We start from the raw sequence: 22,793 nt of genomic DNA on the forward strand, positions 1-22,793 counted from the left end.
GGCTGTATTCTAGTTAACATCCTCTGGTAGGCAGTGTTTTAACTCCTCACCTAAGCACTGTGGGAAGTTTCAAATCCAGTAAAATACTCCTGGTCTGACTTGGAAAAATGCAGATCACTCAGAAAAACCTCAGATATGTAAGTGGTTACATGCTCCTAACATGGGAGTTTTGTGCTTACTTTCAAGAACTGACACCCTGATACTGTAAATAACTGGTGTTAGCATAACTTAATTAACCACACAATAAAAGAAAAGTTCTTGCAGAGCTTTAATGTTATTCTTAAAACATTTTTCCATTTGTTGTCCTTGAGGGTGAAAAAAAAAAGCTGTCTGTTGGAACCATGAATTTAGCAGGTAACAACAGTGACATTTCTTTTCTCTAACTAACCTGATAACAGGTAATTGGCATCCATTTTAGTGACTAGTAGCACATTATTAGCCTGTATAGGAAGGTCAAGTGAGTGAATATTGATATTGGACTAGCTACAAGATGAAAAGAGCTTGAATGGTTTGGAAAAGAAAGTGTTTAACTGTCACCATGCAATGAGCAGTACTTGTTTACCCAGTTTATTTTTGTGAGCAAAGAAAGTATGAAGTGGGAAAAAATTATGCTGATTTTTGTGTGGCCTTTAATCCTACTCCCTACATGTTACAGCCACCTTTTTCATGAGACTGTTAAGTTTCTGTGTGAGCACCTGTGATGTATTCTAATTCTTGAGTTAGTGCATAGCTGTGCCAAGTTTGTTGGTCACAATTAACAAATGGGCTGAATTCAGACATCTGGAAAACACAAGCACCATGGGTGGACCCTGAGTACTCTACTGGTACATTAGTTATATTTTTGGCAACATTTACCAGCTGTATGCTCACTATTTAAAAATATCTTCTACTTCCAAAGATTTCTCCATTCTATGCAGATGATGTAGAATTTAAACTAATGCAGTCAATGATTTCACTTTCTTTTGGGAATCCAGCTGCTGCACATGATTTTCTGAAATTCTGTTAATGACATGGCCTTACATATGAAATTAATAACTGTCTGTCAAGCATAGCCTCTAGCGGTTGTGTTAGACTTTGGGATTTTGGTGTAGCTTCTTCTGAAGTGTTGACTTATCCAAATGATTTTCATGCTAGCCTGAGTTTATTTCAAAGAGATTGCAGGATATTTTCTGTACAACAGGAATACAGTGTTATTATTTGGTTATTCCAGTATATAAAAGAGAAATGGAGTCATTACACAGATTTTTTTCCATCCTTTTATTGAAGTATCTTTCCACTGAACAGTCTCTTCTTAAGCCAAGGAACTCTTACTTTACTTTTCACTTAGTTAAACATCTCAAGTACATGAAAATAGGTCATACTGGCTTCACTCAAAATATCATAGGTATGCTAGGGACTGAAGAGTATTTGCATAGCTTATTTAGCAATGGAATTAAAATTTAGTCCTTGCATCCTCTTTAGGAAGAACATCTTGCTGATAAACCCAAGTTGTAAAATATGAGCTTTGTTAAGCTTCAATTTCAAAAAGTAAGGCCAAGTTTTCTAATTCATGATTTAATGAAAATGTTCCCATTGCCTTTGGTAAGAAGAGAATTTAGTCCTAAGCTTGTACAAAAAATAAACTGTAGCAATGTGCAAAGTACATGGTTGTATTGATTACCAAGCTAATCGTGTAACTGCTTGCAAACATTTAGGATACGAGTGTGGCTGAGCCAAAGCTACCATTGTTTGAAAATGTGGCCCTTTTGAAAGTGGTGGACAGTTTTTACAATAATATGTATTGGTACCGATACTATAAAATATAACGAGTGTTGATATTATTCATAGAATCATAGAATGGTTTGGGTTGGAAAGGACCTTAAAGACCATCTAGTTCCAACCGCCCTGCCATGGGCAGGGACACCTTCCACTAGACCAGGTTGCTCAAAGCCCCATCCAACCTGGCCTGGAACTCTTCCAATCATGGGGCATCCACAACTTCTCTGGGCAACCTGTTCCAGTGCCTCACCACCCTCACAGTAAAGAATTTCTTCCCTATGTCTAATCTAAATCTCCCCTCTTTCAGTTTAAAGCCACTAACCCTTGTCCTGTCACTACATGCCCTTGTAAAAAGTCCCTCTCTGCCTTTCTCATAGGCCACCTTTAACTACTGGAAGGCTACTTGCTATAAGGTCTCCCTGGAGCCTTCTCTTCTCCAGGCTGAACAACCCCCACTCTCTCAGCCTGTCTTCACAGCTGAGGTGCTCCAGCCCTCTGATCATCTTCATGGCCTTGCTCTGGACTTGCTCCAACAGGTCCATGTCCTTCTTACTTTGGGGTCCTCATATCTGAACACAGTACTCCAGGTGGGGTCTCACAAGAGTGGAATAGAGGGGCAGACTCACCTCCCTGGACCTGCTGGTCACACTTCTTTTGGTGCAGACCAGGATATGGCTGGCTCTCTGGGCTGCAAATGCATATTGTTGGGTCATGTTGAGCTTCTCGTCAACCAAAACCCCTAAGTTCTTCTCCTCAGGGCTCCTCTCAATACACTCATTGCCCAGCCTGTATTTGTGCTTGGGACTGCCCCGACCCATGTACAGGATGTTGCACTTGGCCTTATTGCACTTCATGAGTTTTGCACAGGCCCACCTCTCAAGCCTGTTAAGGTCCCTCTGGATCGCATCCCTTCCCTCCAGCATGTCAACTGCACCACAGAGCTTTTCATCAGCTGAGGGTGCACTCAATTCCACTGTCTATGTTGCCAGCAAAGATGTTGAACAGGTCCAGTCCCAATACTGACCCCTGAGGAATGCCACTTGTCACTGGTCTCCACTTGGACATCGAGCTGTTGACCACAACTCTCTGAATGCAACCATCCAGCCAATTCCTTATCCACCGAGTGGTCCATCCATCAAATCCATGTCTCTCCAGTTTAGAGACAAGGATGTTGTGCCGGACATTGTCAAATGCTTTGCACAAGTCCAAGTAGATGACGTCCATTGCTCTTCCCTTATCCACCAATGCTGTAAACCCATTGTAGAAGGCCACCAAATTTGTCAGGCATGATTTGCTCTTAGTGAAGCCATGCTGGCTGTCACCAATCACCTCCTTATTTTCCATGTGCTTTAGCTTAGTTTCCAGGAGGATCTGCTCCATGATCTTGCTGGGCACAGAGGTGAGACTGGCTGACCTGTAGTTCCCCGGGTCTTCCTTTTTTCCCTTTTTAAAAATGGGGGTTATGTTTCCCCTTTTCCAGTCAGTGGGAACTTCCCTGGACTGCCATGACTTCTCAAACATGATGGATAGTGGCTTAGCCACTTCATCCACCAGTTCGCTCAGGACCCGCAGATGCATCTCATTCAGGTCCCATGGACTTTTGCACCCTCAGGTTCCTTAGATGGTCTCACACCTGATCTTCTCCTACAGTGGGAGTTCTTCATTCTCCCAGTCCCTGCCTTTGCATTCTGCGACTTGGGCAGTTAGGCTGGATCACTTGCCAGTGAAGACTGAGGCAAAAAAGTTGCTGAGTACTTCAGCCTTCTCCATATCCTGGGTAACCATGCCTCCCGTTTCCTTCTGGAGAAGGCCTACATTTTCTGTAGTCTTCCTTTTATCACTGATGTACCTATAGAACCTTATCTTGTTGCCCTTGGCATCCCTGGCCAGATTTCATTCTATCAGGGCTTTAGCTTTCCTAACCTGATCCCTGGCTGCTCAGACAATTTCTCTGTGTTCCTCCCAGGCTACCTGTCCTTGCTTCCACCCTCAGCAGGCTTCCTGTTTGTGTTTGGTTTTGCCCAGGAGCTCCTTGTTCATCCATGCAGGCCTCCTGGTTTTTTTGCCTGATGTCCTCTTTGTTGGGATGCATCGCTCCTGATCTTGAAGGAGGTGATCCTTGACTATTAACCATCTTTCTTGGGCCCTTCTTCCGCCAGGGCTTTACCCATGGTACTCTACGAAGCAGATCCCTGAAGAGGCCAAATTCTGCTCTCCTGAAGACCAGGGTAGCAAGCTTGCTCTGCACCTTCCTCACTGCCCTAAGGATCTTGAACTCCACCATTTCATGGTCACTGAAGCCAAGGCTGCCCTTGAGCATCACATTCCCCACCAGCCCCTCCTTACTGGTGAGAACAAGGTCCAGCATAGCACCTCTCCTTGTTGGTTCCTGTTGCCTGAAATACTACAAAGAGAATAGAATTGCTACTATCATTGTATTCACAATGATATTATTAAGGTTAATAATTGCTGGCAATCTCTCACATAAGCAGGGTCTGTATGAGGTCCCTCCCCTTTAGAGTTTATCACAGAATCTGGTGCAAATTGATTTACTCCTCAGAAGGAGTTTCACAGTCAACCAACAAGTGAACTGCAAATGATGATTCAAGTGTTTTGTAAAATACTTGCTCGGAAGGGCATGAGGTTGGCATTTGTCAGAAGACCTCTCTAATAGACAGTCCCTAAGAAGATCAACATATCTGATGTTTGTGATACCTAGATTCCTTTACCTCAATGAGATATCTCTGTTTCCATGCCCTTGTTTGTTACCTCTGCAGGAGTTTAGGTCTTATTGATGTTCTGTACATGGCTGACGTAAGCCACACCAGAATGGCAGCTTCATACCCCCAAACTGTTATGTCTTAAATTTTACAACTTTGAATTTTCACCCATGTCCAAACTCTGTCATATCAAGCTGAAGAATTTACAGGGAGAAAGGAACTTTGCAAAGCAATTTTTAATATTTTTAATAAACAGACAGTTGAATCTCCACAATGCTTTGACTGTGTGCTTTGGTTGAGGATTAGATGTCTGATGATTTTGTCAATGCTCTGTTGCAGAGGCCAGCAGAGATTAGCCTCAAGCTGCTACTTTTGCTGCAACACTGTTGTTCAGCGCTCAGCAGCAGCAGTATACCTTGAGAAGCAGGACTGGCCAGCTGAGGGACTATTGTGCTAACTCAGGTGTACGGTTGCCAGGACTCTAGCAAGTTTGTTCAGGGCAGGGTAGACTTATCCCAAAATGCATCAGTCTTCCATCTCTGTGGGTCCTTGTCATTTAGGAAGTTTGAGCACCTGCAACATCCAATTACAGTGTGGTGGAGGAATATCTTTATTATATTTACCACCTTCTTCAGTAGATTTACAACATATTTGCTGAGCAGCTTGTTGCTATTCCTCCCTTATTCTGTCTGCACAACTTCCGCTAGCGGCAACAGAAATTGCATGATTATATGAGAGACTAGGTAACTGTAAGTGACATCACATTATCCTTGAGCAAAACCACTAGCTTTACAAGGTTAGCTGGGAGAATTACAATTGATAATTTTTGATCTGTCAATTGAGTTATGGAAAAAAAGCAACTAACCCAAGATGAACAGAAAATTTTAGAGAAAATACAGAATTTTGGACTTGTGTCTTCTTCTGAGCATCTCAAAATTTATGAAGAGAGCTTTGCAGTGTCCCTGTGAAAGACATGTAAGTGTTGTCCTTGTTGTATAGTTAAGAAGGAGAAACAAAGAGGGCTTGTGAATTATGTAATGTTTCTCAGGAAGCCTAAAGCAGACCCAGGAATAGAATCTAGTTGCCTGATTTCCAGAGTGATACTTTAGTCCTGGGACCCATCCTTACTTTTTTGCATGGCCATTTATTGCAGTTCTGTTTCCGTATAAAATGGAATGTTACTTTTACAGCCATGGTGCCATAATAGAGAACTTACAGAAACAGTTAATCCTGACACCAATACACGTAAAGATAGAAGACAAAGAGAAAAGTGGGCCATAGCAGACTGATAATGGTAGGAATAGTTAATAGGGCTCTGCTGATGGTAACTCTATGGACTGCAAAATACATTTTTTCATGCAGCAATGACTGAAAGTACTTCTGCTTGTTAAAATATTTGTCTAGAAATAGAGATTTACATTATAATACTACAAACTGGATTCTGTCAAGAGATCTAGAACCAGACTGAATTGTTTGAGCCCTTTAGTCACTTTAAATACTATGGTACTGAAGTAAATAAAATTACACTTGCAGACTACTCCATATGCTTTTGCTTAATTGCTCTGTGATTTGTTGTATATTAAGGCTTCCTTTTCTAAAAAAATCCATTACTCCAGGTTACATTAGCTGCACATTTAACTTGCATGCTCAGTGTAAGAAGGATTGCTAAAAGACAACATTATAATTTCTTATTAAAATCTGTTGGGTTTTCTTTTTTTTTTTTTTTTTTTTTTTTTGGCCATTACAGATAAATTTCAGAGATCTTGGGCAGCTATATAAAATCCGCATTGGCCACGACAACACTGGAAATGATCCCAGTTGGTACCTGGAGGAAGTCAGACTTGAAAGAGTAGTCCCTCCTTCTGATGAAGAGATTTGTCTCCGCATGGATTGCTGGCTTGCAGAAGACAAGGGTGAAGGTGATACCTGGAGGGAAGTGGCAATAAGAAACCCCGCAAAGGAGCTTTTGCCATGTACGTGCTCAGTATTTTAAATCATGTGTTCACTAGCCATATCCTGTGAGTATCCTGTATCCTGACAGCTTTTCATGCTTCTTCCAGGGCAGACTGCTCAAAAGCCAGCATAACCATGAAACAATCCTTTCCAGATACTTTCTAGTTCCCCAGAAGTGGAAAGTGATCATTTTACCCCACTCCTTTCCTCCACAAAATCAGAATAATAGCTGTGGCCAGGGCATCTTACCCCTATAAAATTCTTGGTCTCTCAGAGTGCCCCTAAATCACTGGCAAGTACTGCTCCTTAGAGCAACACATCAGGCAGGAAATCAAGGCATTATCGAGGTATGTAGTTGTGTGACATCCAGCTCCTTTTAGCAAGTTTGATACCATCCTTTCTTGTGCTGCATAAAATATTCTTTACCAGAAATCCATGATCCGAATCATCATACACAGGCTTTCCAAATCAGATTCAAGTCACAAGCATTCATACAGAAGTTGTTAGCTGCAGGGTGGCACTTTGGTACTTCAAAGTTTACCACAGCTTTGACACACTTTGTTCTCTTCAAGCAAAGTGGGAAATAGCCCATCATATAAAGTTATTATTTAAAAATTCCTGGGCCTCTACAAAGGAATAAGGAGCCAGTGTAATCATTTAGCACGATGGGATTTTTAAATAGAATTCTCTTTACATTAACAGAATGACAATTATGCAGCTGATTGATAGACAATACTGTCTCACAGTCTTACACAGATAGGTGCTATCATTCAGGGAAACTGTATTCAAACTGAAGCAGTGAATGTTGCAAGGAATCAGTGATTTAACATAAAAAAGGGTCATCATGCATTTAGTGACAATCAAATAATTTCAGAAGAAAATATCAAACAAGTGAAAAACCTCAAATGAAAAGAATATAATTCTCTGAAAAAGCACCAAGACTGGCGATGTGTGAATGTTTTCCATGGGTTTTAAGGCCAAAGGGGACTACCAATCTCTGTTACAGAGGCCAGAAAATGCTGGGAAACACACGTGCCAGCTCACATTTGCCCTCTCTTCTCTTTTTTTTTTTTTTTCTTTGTTGTTAATTATTCTGCAGAGTATTTAGTGACTTCAATAAGAGATTTCAAAACCTGGGACTGAGGGGGATCAACCAGGCCCTATAATCATTAATGTATACCACACTACCATATGCCACCTCTTACAGTGACATAAATACAGTATACTGGTGCAACAGAAAAATAGTGCAGAAGCCAATTAGTTGTATGAACAATTAATTCAACATCAGTAACTCAAATCTGCAGTATGCAGTCTGAAATACTCATTCATAGAAAAGTACTAATATTCTGGTAGGTGCACTCCATTTACATACTTGTATGTGAAAAATCAAGTCAGTTCTGTCAAAGGCTGGGAATATGTTTAAAACAGTACATTTATTTACTTTTTCATCATTATATTACTGCACCTTTCCTTGCTTTTGCAGGAACATTATCTTTATTAAAATATGTGTCTCAAGTTTGTAAGAAAAGATACGTTAGAAAGAATTTGGAAATTTCCCAAAATTGTAAGTTTTATAAATTAATTATTGATTTTAGGCACATTTAAATTGAACATCAATATAAACTCAGCAAGGCCTCCCAAGGATTTCCTATTTAGTTTCTCAAGAACAAGCAAATTAAACACTATCCATTTGCATTTCCCATTTAAAAGCTAATTGCTTACAAATACCGGACAAACTACATCAAGTCACTTTCTCCAGCAGAACAAATGATGTACTACTTATTACTTAATGATAATATCTGATATGATTTAGTAATTTGTATCCTGTACTTTTAATTCAATCTAGTATCTTCTAGTGCTACTAAATTTTCTTAACTATAAAACTGATGTGCTGGAAACTTTAATCAAAATGAACAAATATTAACTAATCTCAGAAGACATAGTTTTTTTTTATCACTGTTCTTTAACACTTACTTTATTACTCAATTTCTTTCTTAGAAGAAAGGGTAATTTTTTCCTTATCCTTTTTTCTCCCTTTCTCCAGCCAAACTCTACTATGTACTCAATATGGACCCAAAACCTTGGAGCTGATTTTTGATTCTTTGTCTTTCCTTTTTCTAGTTTCATTTCTTAATGTCCTAAGTTATTTCCTGATTCTGTCAGCTTTTCTTTACCTTCCTCTCTGAAATTGCTTTTTTTTCATCCAAATTTCTCACGCTGGTAAATCCCCTCACTTTTTCTGGCTGTCCCTCAGCCAATTCAAAAACTGACACTAATCTGGTCTCCTATTCAAGTGATGCTTCCATTTCTTTCTCAGTATCTCCATCATACCAGTCTCAACTTCCATGTGTAGCTCAGGTTTCTTATGCCTCCAATGTATGTTTGCCTTTGTCTTCCCTTCTTTTCTTTTTTTTTTCCCCCATTGCCAAGGCTTCTAGGTCCGTGGCTTCTTTTTCTCTTAATATTCCATCTTCTCTTTTGCTTTTCCAGCCCTGGAGATTTAAAAAACTTCACCTGATCTGTCTTTGAAGTTGTCCCTGAATTGAGTATGCTGTTGAACCGAATGATCCCTGGAGGTCTGCTCCAACCTCCTTTTTTCTGTGATTCTTCCACCCAGTCTCACTTTTTTTCTGGCGGTTCCAGATATTTTTAGTTTACCAAACTTTATAAGTATTGGATTGTTTATTTGTTGCTGTTCTGATATAGTTTCATCCCCTAGTTACGTTGTGATGCACAAAATCAAAGAAAAATTGTTTAAGTATTTTCTAAGTGATAGGTATTGGAAATTAGTGATCACGTCCTGAACTGGGTAAATCTTAAGTGTCACTCAATGAAAATAGCATAGAAGCTTTATTCTGAATGCTTTTGACTTAGCTTTATAACATCCTGACAACACAGGAGTGTTAGGGGAATCAGACCAGATTTGGCAGCTCAACGTAGTGAGGCTGCCGCAGCTGCATGGCCCCAGGTCCAACCAGTGGCGAGGCTGAGCACATGTTCCCAGGCAGCACACACAGGGAGACCACACCTATATACCGCATATATATACATGTATATACATGGCCAGCAGCACAGGTAACTCAAGCACACAGAGCAGTCGCCCACACACAGACAGCACCAGCAGCCTCATCCCGCTCCCCTCTTTGGCTGAGCAGGGTGGATGTCCACAACAGGAGGGACTATATATGTCTATGCCTATGAACAAGGTGGATGCTTCTGGCAGCTAGGCTCACACACTCTGTCTGCTCAGCAGCTGACCCTGGATGCCAGTGTCCCCAGTTGATGGCAGCTGGACATATGAGCCCCCGAGGCTGCAGCCCCGCTCCAGCTGCTGGTACAGACCACCTCACACACACACGCATGCACACACCGAGCTGTCTCGCCCTTAGAGACACACATACACCGCAGCAGGTCTCACCTGTAGAGACACCCTTACCCCATGGCATCTCTGGCAGCTAGCTGGGACTCCCGTGGTCCCTCCAAAATCAGCTGCTCATGTGGTCTTGCACTTAGAGACATGGGTCTCTGACCCCTGGTCCCACTCCACTTGCTGACACTTAATTTCACTCCCTCCAGTCTCTCCAGTTGCTGTGATGCAGGACCCCAGCTGGGTCCCAGTCCAGTTGCTGGCACTCAGACCCCATACCCACACATGCAGACATACACAGAGAACAGAGAGCCCTTCACCCAGTAAAAGAGTTAGAAAGCAAATTAATACGAAGGTGGGACAGACTGCACCGATCAGGTGCAGGACACAGCCAACCATACTAACCAGCCCTTTTGATCCCCTCATCTCTCTATTTTCCCACACTTGTTCCTCCCCAAATCACCTAGATCCATCTCTTTCCCTGCCTTTGGTTTCTCCCCTAAATGTCCCATAATAAGTCCTGTGCAATCCCAAAATGCTCTTCCCCTCTGTCCCATGTTGTGTTCCACACCCCTAGGCAGAAAAACCCAGCACTCCGAAAGATACTCCAGAATTGACACATTGTGATGGGTTTCATGCCTGGACACTGGGGCCAAGACTCTCCTGGGACAGTTCTGCAGGGCTGGGAGAGGGTGTCCCTTCCTCTGAGTCCTTGATATGGGTTCCCACCTGCTCCTGTGCTTGTGGAGATGGGCTGATGGCTCCTGTGATGGGCCTGGGAGAAGCCAGAGCAGGGTGCTAGTTGGACTGCCAATATCTGTCTGTGCTCCTTTGTGAGTGTGCAGAAGACCTTTATCACACATCCTAACATGGACTGTCTTCAGATATGGCTGAAGTTTTGATCTAAAGGGGTGTATGGTACAAGAAGTGTTGAATTTTCTTACCGTTCTGTTTATGTGAACATAAACTTCAAATGAGAATATAAATGGGGAATTCTGCCCTGTTGTTGTTCACATAATCGAAGGAATAACTGTACTGAACTGAGATAAAAGACAAATATTGAGGCTGGGGCAGGAAAAATTCCAGCTCAAAAGATTTAGATTTCTTTTCCACTTTGAGAAATGTGCAGGCAAATACAGAAAGCTTAGAATGTGCCCACTGACTGAAATAGTACAAAAGATGACCAAAGCAAATAGTAATGACTCAAGCACTATCTCCACAAAATTTGTATCCCTGTTTAATCACTCAAGAGGCACCAACTACGTAGCTAAAAAGTCAGGCTTCTCTTTCCTGTTGTAAAATTTATTAGTAAATGTGTTTTTTCAAAGCTAACAATTTTCTTATACATTATGAAGAATATTCTTGTATATTTTTTAGAATATTGCTCCAAATAGCAATAATGGAGATTAGAAAGCCTGAGAACTGTAATTCTAATTGAAATGTCTTCACCTGATACTCATTTTGTATTTATGGCTTCTCAAATAATATATGCACCACTTCTGAGGAAGATAGTCCCTTTCAACCACTATCAGCCATTAAGAAACTGTTCCCTTTTAGCTTTAATGCTGCACCAATCTGTATCTCTACCCTTCCATCACGGCAAAATGCCAGACATTTTTTCTGCAACCTGGGTAGTAAATACCAAGTGATAAAACCACATGACAGAGATTCAACCTTGCTGTTTAACAAATCAAACCAAAATGACTATTTCATTCAAGTGGGCATGTCATATGGAAGAAAGGCAGAACCTGGAGCAGTACTGTGTAATACTGTTCTAATATCTTGGATTGCCATCATTAAGGGAGGACGGAATATAAACAGTTTGATAATTTTAATGTTGTGTATCATTTACCATCTCTCTAGGTTTTGTGTTCTTTGGCCATTTTGTCTCTTTACACTAGCAGCCTGATGGGAGTGGATTTGAGCAAAGAGGGGGGTGGTGCTGAAAATCCAATGAGCTAAGGGTCCAATGTCGTCATCATGTGTCTTTAGGGGGAAAGTTACTCTGGGCTTGTTCTGCTCTTTTCCCACAGACTGACTGCCAATTTGTGGCAAGATTGTTAACGCTGTGTTCCTGGAACATATCCTCTGGTTTAATTTCATCCAAAAAGAAACTAATTTTTACTCTAAAATGACTCCATGCTGCAAACCGGAAAGAATTAAGGAGGGCCAACCAGGGGATTCAGTTTCTTGATTCAAACTAATGTGCTGTGGTAGGCACACCAGTGTCGTTAGGCTCAGACAGCTGTAATGCAGAGGAAGCTTACCTAATGTACTTTGAGTAATAAGTGATAAGTATATTTATCTTGAATTAATCTGCTCTTAACTAGAATTCTAAAATAATGACTGTACTTTTCTTTTAGCAGAATTACTTTGAAAAGAACTGACAATAGGACAGTAGCTTATACTAAGTCAGCAGGAAAAGACCAATATTTCTGCAGTGAAAACTTTCATTATCTTATTCTTACCAATAAATTTTTCTTTAATTCTATTAGGATTATTTTCTTCTTCTCCCAAAACATATCAAAATATAAATTTAGTCTTTAATGCAAGGCAACATGCAATGCTTGCTTACCATTTATGTTTTCCAAAGGAAAATGTCATAAGTAACAGAATTCTGTACCTTACTTCTTTAGAAGGAAATGAGAATTATATACTGTGATTGCAGATTGGGGCCAAACTAACTCTTAGCATTGGTGAATGATCAGGAATATACCAACCTTCTATATTGGAAACTCTGATTCAGGTGCCCAGAATAAGAAGTCTGGAAGAAAGGTTGTCTAACTTGCATTCTGTTGCCCTTCATATGCCCTTAGGTTACCTTTTCTTCACAACCATAGAAACAAAACTTCCTTTCTCTCTCCCCTTTATTCCAGGTAATTCATGTTCTCATGTTATCAATAGATGCCAAAAGCTGGAGGTGGGACTTAAAAAAACACCTGAAGCCTCATGATAACATCTCAAGTGGTAGCAGTAGTAGCATTTTTATGGACTGAGCAAGTATAAATTTGCTACTTGTACACTTGACTGCTCAGTGACTCCTATAGTATTTTTGATATATTTTGATATGTCATTTTTTATCATAGTTATTATGCTGCTTTAATGTCTGTCTCTCATGGAGCCTTTTAGAAACTCCCCAGCTCTGCCTGAAAACATTTTACCTCCCTTTTTCCCAACAGTTTCATCCATGCGTTCATCTCACAGAGTTTTCTGTTTGGTTATAGAGCTTATCTAAAGTTACCCTGTTAGCAGTTTGAAGATTTCAATCACTTACTTTCTGAAAGGTCATTTTCTTTTTTAGTGAGTGCTAGCTGAGATTTTTTCCTGCTATTCTGTATTAATTAATCCTCTTATATCCTTTATCAAAGTTATTGTGTTTTTCAAGGCATTTCTTCTGTTACTTTGATGAGCCCCACATTAGACAGATGCCTAGACATGAGTCTAACAGGTCCCTCATAATGCTGAAATGGTATTTCCCAACTTCTGTTGAGTGGTTGGCTTTATGTTATAATTTTCAGCTTTTTCTTCCCTTTTTTTTTTTGCCTATGGGCCTACCTCTCTGCTTTGTCACCCCTGTTTTCAACTGGTGTAGTTTCACTGAGTCAGCATATAGTAAAATGAAATTACTGCAACAGAATAGAGGATTGGGCCATAGAGTTCTAATTCTCAGAGTTTTGGGATGGCTTTTTCTTACTGCAGTGAAGCAGGTCTCCATTTCAGATGTGGCAGCAGTGGGGGTCTTAGAGTAGGTCAGTTTCTCAAAGGAAATTAAACCACCATCCCAGAGGCTGAACATATTTTCCACAGTCTACACAAACCCCCCTGTGTTTTGTGAACAATGTACAGAAAGCTACAAACAGGCAAATTTCACATAGGGTGAGTCTTGCTGTCTCAGCAATACATTCGGCTGGTAGGTTTGCTCTCCAGATTTGGTTGTATCTGCCCCCGTGCTCATCAAACTACTGGTGCACCTCGTCTTACCTGTTACAGAGTGGCATCATCCTTCTTGTTCTTATATTTAAGCAATCTGTAGCTCAGGAGCCATTAACACTAGTACCTTTTGTAACTTTTCTGCAATCTAGAGGAACTGCTTGACAAAGTTTGAAACAATTGCATCCACTCAAGCTGGTCTGTGCCTAGGTTTCCATTTGTACAGAAAACCTTAACCTTCACAATCTATTTAGTGGATGTTTATATGAATGTCCAAGCATTTCTCCATAGCGACATGTTCTAAGTAGGCATATACAGTGTGTTTTGGAGAATATTTTTGTTGCTTAATTTTTTGTGTATTTCCTAGAAAATGCTTTGTAACATATACTCAGGTTAAGGGAAATGAACATTCCATTTATTATCCTAATACAGCAGCCCATGTTGTTAATTTGTACAAAAATTTAAAGCACAAACTGGTCTTTTTGTTAAGAAGGTTCCTTTATAAATAATGCAGATTGTGTAGCCTAAATAAATGCCAGACCTACTGTTTTCCAGATGGTGAGAGATGTATAGACACAAGGAGCTATGGAAAATATTTTGCAGTTCTTTACATTTCAACATGTGCATGTTTTCTAATTCAGACTGATTTATTTAGGCTTGTAGCAATAGAAAGCTGTATTTGATTAGATCATTATCATCTCTCTAGTTACCACAGAGATGCACAGTGCTACAAAAGCAACTGTAATTTATTTATCTGTTAATATCTTTGTGTTGTGTTATAATTATCTCTTATTCTGTTCTGGTGTGTCCTGTACTTAATCCATTTGGTTTGGTGTCCCTCCAGAAATAAAAGAGCTTGTTGGTGTTTTCTTCTTGTAATCATTTATTGTTAAAGGGCTTCTTAAAAAAAGCCTTGAATATGCTTTAAAATTGCGCTTGTAGTAACTTAAATGTTGCAGTTTTGATCATGGAAAGTACTTGTAGGTGTAAGTAATACAGATACCAATACCAGTCATAACATAAACAGTCTATACCCTTTCCTTAGCTCCCACAGATGTTTTGCTTTTTCAAAACTGAGAATGTAAGTAAGAATGTAAAAGCATGGGGGAGACTTCATGTCGATATGTCTCTGCTTTTACTAATCTGCAGCATCTTGCTCCATGAGTAGTTCAGCCCTATTATTCAAATGGCTGGTCACAGATTAATATAATAGTTAGCTTGTCTTTTGGAAATATGCCCCCTCTCCTTCATTTTCCCCCTTTATGATTAGCGTGACTCTTTGCGTTGTTGCACGTTTCCTTTCATAGTTGGCTGTCACTCCTTATCATCTGTCCTTTGGCCAGTTTCTTGCTTGTTTTATATTCTCCTGCTGCTAATCTGCACACAGTTATGATTATACTAAGAGTTATGATATAAAATGTCATTTGGATATATTGCTCAATTATGCTAATTATCAGGTCCATTTATCTTTGTTACTTGCCATTCATAACTACCATTTTTTTTAACATGACGTTTTTATGTTAAAAACCTTGAAACTAGGTTTCAAGGCTCTGCCAAATTTTTGAAGGGGGGTGTGTGTGTATTATTGAGATCAATTATATGTCATGGGCTGTGTTGGTACACTGATGCATGGGTGTGAGAGCTCAATGCATGCTTGGAGTTACAGAAAATAATAAAACTGATCAACGGACACCACTCCTATTTTGACTCACAGTCGTAATAGTGATAAAGAGTTGGAGACACTGTCTTTGCCATTTTAGGATAATTTTATACAGATTAAAAAAAAAATCCTAATTTGGTTAAGCATACAGTCTATCCATCAACATTTCTTTCCTATCTTTTAATATATGTGGGTCTATTTTTTTATTTTACTACTTGTTTAGCTTCTCCACTGGGAATCAGAAATAGCTATTCTTCAATGATGGTGGATGACTTGATGTTTGAGTTTTATAATCTGCCTTGGGGTCCAGTGAATTAAAAATTTATGGAAATGTTAGATTCTACTAACTATTTGGTGGTTTAAGAATAATAGTATTTTAGTTAGTTTTTGTAGAATATTGTCCAGTTTCAAGCATTTTGTTATCATTTTCTGTTTTCATCTTAGTTCCTTCTTAAAAGTAGTGTTTAATTGTGTTTGTTAGGGCTTCTACTACCTTTCTTCACTCCCAAGAACGATTAAAATTACCCATTACTGAAACAGTAATCTCCTCTGTGATCCACTACATGGCAGCAGAAATGGCCAGCTGTGATTAGAATAGAAAAACACTGCATGGAAAAATTGCCATTAAGATGTAAACAAGAAATTTTAAAAAAAAGTTGTAATAAGAAAAACTGAAATTAAATAGAGTAGTATGTGATTACTACAAATAATTTTTTTCAAAAGAAGTTTGCATATCTGGATAATTATAAAAATAATATTAGCATGGTGCAAAATATGTTAATACTGTAACTCTGAATTATATTCCAGAATTCTTTGAGGATAAGCGTATATTTTTTGTGTGTAGGTCTTTGGTTTAGACTAGAAGGAGAGGCATTAAAAAGTTGCAAATATATTTTAACTGAGAGCTGTTTTTAAAAGTGTTAACATCCACTAGTGATAAAGGTTGAAAGCCTCAAAAGCAAGTTGAGTGTCTGCTTTTTATAGATGAGGGAGCCCATTCATCTGCTTGCCCACCTTTGTATGTGAGGTGAAAATCTAAAACCTCTAGGATTCACGATTGCTATTCTCCTTTTAAGATGAAATGAAGTTTAACCACCCAGAAAATTCTGGTTTGCACAAATCTGGAGGTTGAAAATGCCTTGGTATCAGTGAAATATAGCTATTGTTTGAGACCATGACTAGGTAGGTTAGGTGGTCTCCAGATAACTTGCCAAGAAAGACTTTGCGAATTAGGTCTTGAAATCATGAATAGTCAACAGGGAGTGAGAGAAAAAAAATGGAGCACTAGGGAACACTTGCTTGATGGGCTGCTTTGCTGAGCAATGCACAGCTATACTCAGCATAATGTGTTTTTCTAAGCTTGGCATTTCTATAGTTTTGTGCAGAGAATGACAAGATTTGAGCCTGGCAGTGACAAATGTATGGATAGCTGTTGCTACTTCCAAACTTGGAAGTCAGTACAGTCTTCTGGCAAAATTTTGATGGGAAAGCTTTTGAATCATGTGCAAACTACAAGGGTAATCTCAAGCTTTTTCTTCTTCTAGTGTTGGTGTATGAGGTCCATGTATACACGGGTGCTAAACCTGGTGCTGAAACAGATTCTAATGTTTACATCAACCTCATTGGGACAAGAGGAGATGCTGGCAGAAGGAAGCTCCATAGATCTAAGAATAACAACATAAAATTTCGACATGGACAGGTGAAGTAAAAATGATGCTACTTCTGATCAATAAGAGCAAATTATGGCTAGCAAACTGTTTCTTCAAGTATAAATATCTTCTTATTTATAAGCTTTATTGAAGCAGTTTACCATTTTCTCACTAATTTTCTTTATTCAAAATTAGAGAATTACATCATAGGAATAATTTTGATCTGCTGGATCAATCACTTACTGAGAGCATTGGATAGTAAAATTTGAGTACTCTTGGTTATTTATATTGCACATACAGATAAAATGGTAACATTTTTGTTCTCCTGAACAGATCACTTTAAATTTTAGAATCAAGTTCTAAATCCTTATTCCCAAGTATTCTTTCCATTCTTGGTGAGGCAGATAGGGCTAGAAAATGTAATACAGAGATGACCAAATAATTATTTGTAACCGATCACTGTGTCATGCCAAAGAAATCAAGTGCTGTTTCTGTGGAGTAATTTTAAGGTGTTATTCACCTTAGAAAGCTTTAAAAAATCCTCACTGACTGGCCAGGACCAATATAAGACACCTATATTCATTCTGCAGGAACAAAAAAGAGAAAAAATAAGCTATTCTATGCTGTTATAGTCAAAGCAATAGATGTGTTCAAGACCTTTATCGTTTTCCTTGTATGGTTCCACAGATGGATATTTTCTGCATAAAGGCTGTCTCACTGGGAGACTTGGAGAAAGTTCTGATTAGCCATGATGGAGCTGGTCCAGGTAGGATTTAACTTCCTAGAGACCAATCTGTTTTCAAGTCCCTTTTAAACACAATGTGCTTTATTTATATTGCATCCTTCATAAAAAATGTGACAGAAGGTCTTGCAGTGATAAAAAGTCTTCCCGCAGACTGATCACTGTGATGGGATGGTGAAAGACAGTGGTAATGGGCAGCAAAAAAGACATGAGTTTAATGTCAAATACTGTCATTCCACTTTTTGTTTTCAAGTTTATTTATAAGAAAGCACTATTGATTTGCAACAATTCTTCATTAGAAAAAGACTGAAGACTGGCCATAATAGAATTAAAGATATTCAACACCTGCTTTACTACCGAACAAATTTTGAGTAGCTATAGCATAATGTCCTTGCTGCTTTGGGCAATGGTAGATTTGGTTATTTATTTAATCTACGCAAGTCAATGTGGAGCTGCTCCAGTGAGTGACATTGCATTCAGCTTCTAGGTTTTTCAGAAGAGAGAATTTTGTGATGAGACAAAATCTTTTCTTGAGGTGTGCATGTCTGGAATGGAATAACTTAAGAGAAAGCTAGCATTTAAAAGCTCTGAGGATGTAAATACAGCAAGTATGTTTGCAGATTAGTAGCTAAGAAGAAGCTAAGTGAAAAGAAGGATTTTTAAAACAGTTCAGGGCCACACTGATACTGGATTATAACAGCAGTTTTACCCTTATCTGTTCTGAAATGGCCTCAAGCAACACCCATGTTGCTGACTGTACTGTCTAAGGCTCTGAGCAGACTTGTGACTGTTACAGAAGTAGCCTTATTAGTGCAGCCTTGGTATGGGGTGTAAACCTGAGTCTTGTATCTTTGTAGTTCTCTAGAGTTTGCTGCCTTCAGCAATATGGATGATTGTACACCTGAGAGTTTCACATCCTAGTAGGCCAAGACATAACACAGAAGGCAGTGTGATGGAGCCTACCTTCACGCTATGCCCCAGGTCACCATACCATACTCTCTTCCCTTAGCTCTCCTTTAACAGGCAGAAAAGTCTTCTTGCAGGATCAGCATTACAAATTTAAAACCAGACTCAGCTATCTTAAGAAGTTCTTTGACAATGGAGTTCAAAATCTGTGTTTTTGGAGGATTGTCTGAACAGGACAATGGATTGAATTCTGTCTATAACAAAATTTATGCCTCAGTAATTAAGATTATTGTTCATTGTACTCAGATAGATCTCACAGACCTCTTTTGAACTGAGGTGACCAGAGGGGTTGAGAGCTGGAAAAGGATGATGAGTCAGGAGAGATGCCATCTAGAGACCCAGTCTTTTAGGGGTTGAGAGGGAGGAAAGAGGGTTCCTTTAGAGGTGGGGCTGCCCTTTTTTCTAATCATATCACTCGTCTGAGTGATAGGGCAGAAGGTCTTTAGTCTTGATTTGGAGACTGTCTTGAAAGGATTGTGGAACATATACTTTCTTTGGGGGTCCTAGACTGCAGGGCATAGATCTTCTCCCACAGCCACTGTGAATGAGGGAAGAAAATGAATTTTGTTGTAGACAGCAAGGTTTTGGGATTGGTCAGGTGTGAGTCACTAGATGATGTGTCTTATCTGCTGAAAGAACCTTCTCTTCCATAGAAGCTTTCCATGCATACGTGTACATTTACACGAGCAGCTCCTTTCATCTTATTTGGCCTGTTTCAAAGTGACCTGCCTGATTGCTGTGAATCTTGGCCAGGCTAGTAGGCTCTTTCCAATGAAAGAGGTATAGAAGGGTGACAGAAGAAGCTTGCAGAGGGTCCTAATGTGACCTGGGCCTGAAGTCTTGTAGGGGAAATGCCATTCTGCTCCATGCACTGCCTGGGCAAGCCCTCCTTATGGGACAGAGACTGCTGCCTTCTAGGGACTTCCAGACTCAGATGTAGCCAGGAAGGCAGAGCGTGAGAATAAATAGGACAGTTGTCTGCTTCTGACCAAAACATCCCTCATGCTCTTTTGCTACAATGTGCTGATATATAATGGTGTGAGTCCTGCAAAACCTCGTAAGCAATATGACAAGTTGTGAGTGGTGCTGACGCAGTGAGAACAGGATATTTGAAAAGGGCTTTGCAGGAGAACTGTATCAGTTACTAGGATGGTTACTGGAAGTGATCTAAGAGATCAGCATGGATGTGGCAGTGGTTAGTGCTGTGAGGGAGAAGATGAATTCAGTTGCCCAACAGAAGTGAGGCTGCACAGCTCCATGCCTGCCAGTCCAACTAGTAGCAAGGCTGAGTATGTGTTCCTAGTAGGCAAACGCACAAACACATTTATAAAACACATAAATGTATGCACATGGCCAGCCATGCAGATCAACACAGACAGCACCAATGGCCTTATCCTGTTACCCTCTCCAGCTGATCAGAATGACAGTCCATCAATGGCAAATATATACATATATACACAGTATGGATGTTTAAGGCCTCCAGTAGCTGGCCTCAGACACTCAGTCTATCCAGTCGCTGCCCTTGGATCCTTGGATCCTCAGTTTTCCCAGCTACTGGAACGTAGACATAGAAAGGCCCTCCAAGGCTGCAGCCCCACTCCATTTGCAAATGAGCACAGTAGTCTTAATGATTTGTTAATTAATGCTTTTATATATGCAATCACAACTTCACTCACAGGGGACCAAAATTTACAGCTTTCACACAGATCTCAATTAACTGCATAAACAGATTTGTCCCAACATCCTTGTGTCTGATCACAAGGAACCAGAGGACGTAAGCTGGGATGTGAATGGTGTTGGCAGTTCACAGACATATGCATATACTTGCCTCCAAGCAAAACCCCCCAACCTTCCTAAAACTAAAACAGACCAAGGTAGAGAAGAATTAACATTGTACCTCTTGTGAGAGACAGAGAATAATAAAGTGTGGTGGGTTGACCCTGGCTGGGTGCCAGGTGCCCACCAAAGCCGCTCTATCAATCCCCCTTCCCAGCTGGACAGGGGGGAGAAAATATAACAAAAGGCTCGTGGGTCAAGATAAGGACAGTTTAATAAAGTGAAAACAAAGGTCGTGTGTGAAAGCAAAGAAAAACAAATGATGTTATTCTCCACTTCCCATCAGCAGGCGATGTCCAGCCACTTCTCGGGAAGCAGGGCTTCAGTACGCATAGTGGTTGCTCCGGAAGACCAAAATGCCCCCCTTCCATCTCCCTTTACTTAGCTTTTGTATCTGAGCTGACGTCATATGGTATGGAATATCTGTTTGGTTAGTTTAGGTCAGCTGTGCTGATTATGTCCCCTCCCAAGATCTTGCCCAGCCCCAGCCTGCCATTGAGGGGGGGGAGGGCAAAAATATTGGAGAGCCAGCCTTGACGCTGTGCCAGCACTGCTCAGCAGCAGCCAAAACACTGGTGTGTTATCAACACCTTTCTAGCTACTGATGCAGAGCACAGCGCTATGAGGGCTGCTATGGGGAGTATTAACTCCATCTCAGCCAGACCCAATACAATCTCCACCCTTTTTTCCATACCATTTGTGTCATGCTCAGATCCCACATAATTTAATACATTTCTAGTATATATAGAAAATATAACAAAGAGCTTGCGGGTCGAGATAAGGACAGGAGAGATCACTCACCAATTACCGTCATGGGCAAAACAGACTCAACTTGGGGAAAATTAACTCAATTTATTACAAATCAACCACAGTAGGGTAATGAGAAATAAAACCAAACCTCAGAACATCTTCCCTCCACCCCTCCCTTCTTCCTGGCCACAACTTCACTCCTGGATTCTCTACCAACCCCCCCCAGCGGCACACGGGGACGGGGAATGGGGTTTACGGTTGGTTCATCACACGTTATTTTCTGCCCCTTCATCCTCCTCAGGGGCAGGACTCCTCACACTCTTCCCCTGCTCCAGCGTGGGGTCCCTCCCACGGGAGACAGTCCTCCACAAACTTCTCCAACGTGGGTCCTCCCCACGGGCTGCAGTTCTTCATGAACTGCTCCAGCATGGGTCCTTTCCACGGTGTGCAGTCCTTCAGGAGCACACTGCTCCAGTGTGGGTCCCCCACGGGGTCACAAGTCCTGCCAGAAAACCTGCTCCAGTGTGGGCTCCTCTCTCCACAGATCTGCAGGTCCTGCCAGGAGCCTGCTCCAGCGCAGGGTTCCCACGGGGTCACAGCCTCCTTCGGGAACCCACGTGCTCCGGTGTGGGGTCCTCCACGGGCTGCAGGTGGAGATCTGCTCCACCGTGGACCTCCCTGGGCTGCAGGGGGACAGCCTGCCTCACCAGGGTCTTCCCCATGGGCTGCAGGGGAATCTCTGCTCCGGTGCCTGGAGCATCTCCTCCCCTCCATCTGCACTGACCTGGGTGTCTGCAGGGTTGTTTCTCTTACATGTTCTCACTCCTCTCTCTGGCTGCCGTTTCTGTCTCTCCCAACTTTTTTCCTTCTTAAAAATGTTATCACAGAGGTGTTACCACTATTGCTGATTGACTCGGCCTTGGCTGGCGGCGGGTCCGTCTTAGAGCCGGCTGGTATTGGCTCTCTCTCAAACACAGGGGAAACTTCCAGTAGTTTCTTACAGAAGCTACCCCTGTAAACCCCCCCACTACCAAAACCTTGCCACACAAAGCCAATACATAAAGCTTTCATTCTGTCAATATATCTTATCTATTTAGCTGAGCTCTGTCTTAATATGACCTGTGTTTCTGCTGGAAAAAGATAATCTGGGCCTTTTTCTTTTAAATTTATTAAAAAAAAAATTTGCATTATTTCACATGATAAACTTTTGTCATTTCAACACAGGCAATGGATGGTTCCTGGATAAGATTGTCATCAAACATAAAGAAGGAAAGGAAGCTCAGGAGGTTGTATTTCCTTGTAATAGGTATGCCATTCACTGAGGAAAATAATTTGTTACACTGCCGGCAACCTAAGGAAAAAATTGCAGAACAGGCATGAGCACACAACCTAGATGTATGAGCAATGCCCCAGAGTTTTTCAACACACAAGGGATGCAAAATTTTGCCATTGAAGACAAAGA

General features: G+C 40.7%; 1 protein-coding gene across 1 annotated transcript in view; it reads left to right on the forward strand.

The window, feature by feature from the left end:
- RP1 (RP1 axonemal microtubule associated) overlaps positions 1-22,793 on the forward strand; it is a 189,955-nt gene that overhangs the window by 72,018 nt on the left and 95,144 nt on the right. Inside the window, exons 24-27 of the mRNA XM_075024326.1 lie at positions 6,226-6,451; positions 16,933-17,087; positions 17,725-17,803; positions 22,556-22,637. Coding sequence (XP_074880427.1) covers positions 6,226-6,451; positions 16,933-17,087; positions 17,725-17,803; positions 22,556-22,637 — 542 coding nt within the window. The remainder of the gene's footprint in view (positions 1-6,225; positions 6,452-16,932; positions 17,088-17,724; positions 17,804-22,555; positions 22,638-22,793) is intronic.

This window comes from Buteo buteo, chromosome 3 (genome assembly GCF_964188355.1).
Source record: "Buteo buteo chromosome 3, bButBut1.hap1.1, whole genome shotgun sequence".
NCBI lineage: Eukaryota > Metazoa > Chordata > Aves > Accipitriformes > Accipitridae > Buteo > Buteo buteo.